At 32.3% G+C, this 7623-nt stretch overlaps 1 protein-coding gene across 1 annotated transcript; it reads right to left on the reverse strand.

The window, feature by feature from the left end:
- Positions 1–6999: 6999 nt before the first annotated feature.
- On the reverse strand, positions 7000–7611 carry LOC139484124 (uncharacterized). The gene has a single exon (XM_071267852.1). It carries the CDS (start codon positions 7609–7611, stop codon positions 7000–7002), a length of 612 nt encoding a protein of 203 aa, XP_071123953.1.
- Positions 7612–7623: the final 12 nt, after the last annotated feature.

The following is a 7623-nucleotide window of genomic DNA, read 5'->3' on the forward strand; positions in this document are numbered from 1 at the left end:
AAGCATACTGTTGGCCCTTTCGTGAGGTTAGAGATACTGTTGAGTGGTAGACGATTCTCTAATCCTTTTATCTCGTTGTATAAAATAGTTATAATATATAATTTTGTTATTTTGTAAAGGCACCATGTGGATGGCTCTCCGACCCATGGTTGTCTGAATTGACGGGGATATTAAATATTGTACATACTATTGTTATTATTATCACAAGTGTGGTACCAAGAAAAAAAAAAAAAAAAAAAAAAAAAAAGGAATACAATCACACAAAAGGAAAATCAATTTGGAGAATTCCTTCCTTATATTTACATAAGCAAAACTTTGAATCGATACATACAAACACACACACACACACACACACACACACACACACACACACACACACACACACACACACACACACACACACACACACACACACACACACACACACACACACACACACACACACACACACACACACACACACACACACACACACACACACACACACACACACACACACACACACACACACACACACGAACATACACATACACACATACACACACATTCATATCTGTACATTTATCAATAAAAAACAATTAATAATATCTAAAAATGACGTCATAGAAATTAGCCTCACATCGGGAGGCTACCTCTCAGGAGGCTACCTTTTCCCCATAGGGTTAACATTAGACAAAGTGGCCCAGAACCGGTAGTTTCGCCACTACTCAAATTAATCAAATTATTTTTATTCATCTATCACAATGCGTTTTTGTAGAACTTTCTTTCATATGTCCATCTCTGAAACTAACATGCCAATTGTAAGCAATTTTTGCAGTAATCGGTCTGTACGATTCCGTCTTATTTTTTGGTGTATTATTTATACATATAAATATTACTTCGGTTTAACGGACGCCATCACAAGTTGGTTGACCGTTACGAAATAGTTGTTTCAAAGCAGAAGAAGAATACTTTTAATTGCCGAAGCCACAAAACAACCGTACTCTCTTCCTCGAATATGACCCACTGAACAAATTTTAATGCCGTGTTTTCATATTGCATTTACAATTTCGATCATTTATTATTTAGCTGCCAGTAAAGGAAGCACTGAAGTATATGAATTCCTGAATATGGGTTGATGTTTGTGTACCCTACTTAAGTCAAAGTATCTGAACAGTGTGATTGGACAATAAAAGCAGGATCAACTGAACATACTTTCCCAAACTGAGGGATGAATCAGGTGTAGAAAAATATCAAATTATTGAATTTTTGAATTCACTGCACGATGAAAGACCAAAAAGCAAAAGTAGCCGTATGATTTAAAAAAAAGCAATAACTGTAAACGATCATGATGCATATTTATATTAATTTCTCATTAGTATAATGAACGTATTTCAGTCAAATGGTGAAAATCCCTTATGGACCAGGAAATACTACGTAACCGTACTACATAAATAGTGTTAAACTGATAAAAGATTACTGCATAGTCAATTTGAATATTATCCGTTTCTTTATCACAATTGTTACTTCATTATTTATTCAACAGGACATTGACTAAGTCTTTGCATTATTTAACTTTTGTATATTTTTTTAATTCTTCAATATTTTGAATTTAGCTAAATCTTATTCATTATTTTTTTTTGAAATCCGTGATAAAAGAAACACAATTAAATTTAAAAGATTTTAGATGTTCCAAGAAAAAGAAAATACAAGGCAATAGATTACAGACTGCAAACACTGAAACAAAAATTGTGAGCTTACTCCAGTCGAGTATGGGGATGCATGATGATTTTCATGTCCTGTACATCGATTAAGACTTTGTAGTCTCTTGTATATTCAATTTATAAGACAGTGCATTGCTGTGTGAGTGTATGATTAATGTCAATTTTGTGTATGTTTGGTGCTTTGTTAGGTATAAATCAAATTTAGTGCTGTGATTCAAAGAATAATCAATAAAGTTTAATTTATATTTCAATTGATATTATTTACTTGCATAAATTAATGTTTGCACCTAAATAATTGTAATTTCTTGCGAATAACATTATGCCAATGAATTCATTTTGTTTTGTTAATATTATTTACACAATATGTGCTATGAAAATATTAAATAAATTATTGTAATATAAGCTGTTCTTTTTCTTTATTTTCCACAAGATTTACTTGGATTTACCTCGATTCATTAGTGTAGTGTTGTTACAACATTTTCCTTCATAATCCCATTGTTTAAATAAAAATTCTGGCTATTCCTACATAAAATTTTACCTATAAATTCATAATGTAGGAATAGCCAGAATGAACCGTTTTATTAGCATGGGATACAGGTAATTGGCGTCGTGTGAACGTCCACAACATTTATAGGTTCCGTTTGTGTCTAATTTTATTTTTAAACATCCTCCATTGTTGTCCTCAACTTAGTGAACTCAGTAGTCAGTACTTCAGTACTGACATTATTTAACAAACTTAATAAAAGTGTCCGTTTATAAATTTTTAAATTATTAAGAAACTAAGGTTTCAACTCCCTCAGGCAAAGTAAGCTTTAGATGAATTTGGCTATTTATTTTAGGTACTTTTGACATATAGCTCTTCAACGGTTTCGGTACTTATACATCTTAGGATTTTAAATGTTTGGCTTTGGGCGTACCTGATGAAGGTAAATCAAGAAAAGCGCTTCGGTCGCAAGAAATTATTGAACGTGTTGTTTTCAAATTTTTTTAGTCAACCTTTCACGGATAGAGATATAAATAACAACAAATGGAATTTTGGTAAACTTTTCGAGATCAGTAAGGTCTAGCAATCGCCCTATGAACCTTTTTCCTAAATTTTTAGATAAATAGTAACAATTTTTAAAGTATAATCTATTGATAATAATGCAGTGTATTCATTAAGTTGTTATCAAAAAAATATTATATGCGTTTTGGGGAAAAGTTTACCATCAAAAGTTGATATTTATCGAGATGTCGTTACATCTGATTTATTTTCAATGATTTTTCCTTTAGATAGCACACAAACACGGTTACACAATAACAGGGTCAAGTGAAATTGTTTCATGGTTAATAAAAGACAGAGAAAAACGGGTAGTCATCGTGTGAAGATCGCCATTTATAGCCAGCAATACCATGACCATTGCTTTAACTACAGTAGGAAAAGACAATCATGATTATCATAGTTCCTGGTTCAATACAATTACACAACGGAAAAGTGATACGAATCTTGAATACAAACATTTTACTTATGACAATTCGATCAAAGAAATAATTGTAGAAGATGAAGATTTTCAAATATGTGGTTTAATGGGAACCAGTCATAAACCAGAAGTCAAAATAACTGTCCGGCCAACAAAAAAGGTGGATCTGTCAATTGATGGGTTACAATGAAAATAGTGCTGGTATAATAAATCAGTAGCTGTGATTTTGATGCATGAAATGTCATTGATAATAAACGTATTCTACAACATATATTCATAACAACTTATATGAACATGTATTACTCTCCCCGCGTTTCTGCTCGTACATGTAATAGCGGGAATATGTCTGTACTAACGACGATTAAAGCAGGTATTTCCCAACCAAAATCGTTTTTTATCAAATTGATATCTATAAAATAAAAATATCATTTTTTTTTTTGGTTCAATCATTAATGAAAGTGATTTTGTTTCACTCCTTCGTACTATGAACAACCGCATTATTTATTTTGTAAAAAATATTACTATTGTCCATTTAAACTGTTTACCTAACAACATAATTATTTTCATTTACCTGTGTTAAAAGGCGGCTTTTTGTTCAAGGTAATTTAAAAAAAAATGTTTAACATATCAAAGCAGTATACTATTGTTGCTTTTATTTAGTCATCCTTATTTTATTTACATTGTATCATAAATCAAGCTTTTTCGTTCAGTATATGTTCAATTGTGTTGATATGTCTTATGATTAAGTCATTTTAATTGATATTTTTATAGTGTTTCTTTCTGTTTTGTGATGTTGGACTATTGTTTCAGATTGGATGGAGATTATTATCTATTAAAACATTTAACCCGCTGCATCTGTCCTAAGTAAGGAATCTGATGTTCGTTTGTTGCTGTGGTTGATAAGTGTTTCTCGTTTTTCGTTCTTTATATAGATTATACCGTTGCATTGGTTTCCCAGTTTGAATGGTTTTACACTAGTCATTTTGGGGCCCTTTATAGCTAATTGTTCGATGTGAGCCGAGGCTCCGTGTTGAAGACCGTACTTTGACCTATAATGATTAACCTTTGCAAACTGTGGCTTTGATTGGGAGTTGTATCGTTGGCACTCATACCACATCTTCTTTAACCTAGTAAGATGAAAACACCTTTAGGAGCCAGTTTGATTCAATTGTGTTGTAATAAGCTAAAAACATAGCTAATGAATTATTCACTTGCAAGTGAATAATTCGACCTCATTAAATCCGTATGTATGTGACATTCAATTTAACCCTTAACTACAGATGGGTTGCGGAAGAATTCTGCGTGTTCGGTTATCAAAAGGCAAAGCATATTAACATCGGTATTGAAACAAGGGTAAACCATTTAATTGACTGATTTGATCCACACATACTCATTCGGATACAGGTAAAACGCTATATTGTTAACCTATAATATGAAATAAAAAAAAACGAAAAAAAAACAAAACTATTGCACGAGTTCGTGATTTATTTATATCTATATTTTTGTTTTAACGGGTAATACAACCGTCGGCAGTCTGTTAAGTTCACTTCGTAAGGTTAACTAGATGGCGTCCAGAGTAAAATACACACAAAATACTGATCCATATAATCGAGCCCATTTATTGTAAATTATTTATTTTAAACTTTTCATAATTTGAATATACGTTATATTATGGTTTAGATCAAATTTGAAAATTTTATTCAAATTGGGGAACCTTAATTTGGTAGTAAATGCCTGATTAAAGTTAAATGGTATACACTAATATGGGTACATGTATTTCCCATTGTAGTCGTCCTTTGAAGCGTAAACATTACAATTTCATTTTTGATGATAGATTTAATTTAACAATATCAAAATAAGGAGATGCTATATATAATTGCCAATGAGACAACTATCCACCAAAGTTTAAATATTGAAGCGGATATATATATAAGAAATTACAGACAACCGTTATTTACAAAATTTAGAATTTTTGAAATACTAAGGCTTTTCTACCTCAGGCATAGATTACCGTAGCTGTATTTGACAACACTTTTAGGAATTTGTTCCTCAATGCTCCTCAACTTCGTACTTTATTTGGCCTTTTTAACTTTTTAGGATTCGAGCGTCACTGGTGAGTCTTTTGTAGACGAAACGCGCGTCTGGCGTATATACAAATTTTAGTCCTGGTATCTATGTTTAGTTTATATACATGTTAAGTAGATTAGTAGTCTATATTTTACTTAGGACGTCAGCATATTCAAAGTCAACGCAAGTTCTTGTGTTGTTCCTCGAGACGGTTAGTCGAAAATGTAGATGAATTAGTTGATGGCAGATATTACAAGTTACAAGAGCTTTAATAGCCATATAATACTCAATGATGAGTCCTGTGTACTTGATTGTCCAGTCGGCAAGTTTTATTTTGTGTTTATTTTGCATAGCGTTTATGCAAAGCGTTCACCTTCGAATGATGTAGATCTGTTCGTTGTTAAAAGAGGTCATATGTTTGCTATTTTACTTTTGCAGTGCTTAACCATATACGGCTTGAGTAAATCCCCCACCCCTTTATTTAAAAAAAAAAATAAATGAATATTTCAGTACATATTTATAAACATAATGATATGTGGTATAATATTGTTTTGTAATTCTGTTTAATATTCTTTCTGAAAAAAAAAACTCCAAGCAGTGTGATACATTGATACATACAGAATAATTTATAATACAAGTATTAACATTACATTTTTCAATAACTTACAGTCTAAAGTTAAAAAGTTAGGTATGCTCGTTGTATGTATATATATATGATAATTGTCTACTAAATCACATACATCTTTTATAACTCTGGAATAAATTACATAAATATGTCGACAAAGTTAATGATGGAATTAACCTTCTCATCATACCACATGAATTACTGCCAATAATATGATATAGAACATAAAAAGGTACCAGAAGAGACCACCCGAGATCATTAAAAGATAAGGATGAGATTTTTACAAAATGCTTGAGAAGCAACAACGAATTACGGTAAGTGGAGGAAATTACTGTGAAGGAGCTAGATAAAAGTTTGGATCATTTCTTTATGGCAGTGAAAAAAGACAACGAGTCAAACTATGAACCATAATCTATCAGCTCAAGGCTGAGCAGCATTTTAATATATATCTAAATTAGGAATGTGGCATTAATATAATGAGTGGCAACGAATTATACAAGGTAAGAGTTGTAATGTCTGCAAATCTTCAACAACTAAAATTCATGGGAATGGGACTAAAAAAAAAAAAAAGCTCAAGAAGTTGATGTACCTTTATGACAAAGAGTTGCCTGGTGCAGGTAACAAATCTTTTTTTTTGGAGGGGGAAAGGGGGGGGGGCTTTTAAGGCAGATAATGGATAACGGCGTCTGGTTTTCAGGACAAGCTTTGAGAACAAACACTTTAACATATTTAGTACTTTTGTTAGAAAAATGTGTGATGAAGGGGGTATTCGTGGTAGAAAAACTAATCACAGTGTCAGAAAGACCAAACCTTCTCCCTTTTCTGAAGCAATAAAATAACATCACAAAATAGGAAGACACACTATGAAATATCAATTGGAATGACTTAACTCAACTAAAAACGCAGTAACATAAACATGACAAATTTACAAACTGATTCTTATTATATAAAAAGTTTTTGTATAATGCTAAACTTATTTAGAATACTATTAAACTAAATGACCAATTGTAACAAAGATTGCCCTGCCCTTCATATATACATATATACAATATTTTACTTTTGCTTTAGTAAACAGACATAAAGTGATTCGTCAAAATATAACATTCAGTAAATATGCCATATGTCTATCTTATGTCTACCATCTTCAATGCGAATGATTAAGCTGTTGATGCGACCATTCTTGTCCAAAAAGAGGTCGCTTAATTTGAAAGTTATACAAGCTTGAAGGATCACTATTGGTTGAAGATCTGTCTTCTTCATACGATTTCCGTACTTGATAGCGGTTTAATCCACCTTTTCTTTGTTTGGATATTTTTACCATTGCTACTGCAACCACAACGACAACGATTGCTAAACAGACAACTGAAATGGTTACAGAAATTGCAATCGTAAAATTACTGGTACCAGTCGACTCATTTGTATCGGAAGATTTTAGCGTGGATGATGATTTTCTTGTCGTGGATCCATCTATTGCCTCAGATGTATGCGCGTTATCCACGTTACTGTCTTGCGTTGATTGTATGTCAATAGATGATGTGGTTTTCACTGATATAAACTGAGAATGGGGTATATTTGAAGATGTTTGTAAAAGAGAGGATTCTGAAGTTTGAGATATTTCCTGTTGGTTATGAGAAGTGGAAGTTTTTGCTGCAGTTGTTGGTGTACTCGTTCTTGGTCTTGTAGTCTTTGCTGATGGAGTTGATGATGAGTGAGATGACGATAGTGTCTGCTGTGAAGGTCTTTGTGTTGTAGGCATAGCTGTCGACGA

This window comes from Mytilus edulis, chromosome 8, assembly GCF_963676685.1.
Source record: "Mytilus edulis chromosome 8, xbMytEdul2.2, whole genome shotgun sequence".
Lineage (NCBI taxonomy): Eukaryota > Metazoa > Mollusca > Bivalvia > Mytilida > Mytilidae > Mytilus > Mytilus edulis.

Coding starts and splice junctions, on each gene's coding strand:
- LOC139484124 (XM_071267852.1), bottom strand. CDS start 7,611: ATGCCTACAACACAAAGACCTTCACAGCAGACACTATCGTCATCTCAC.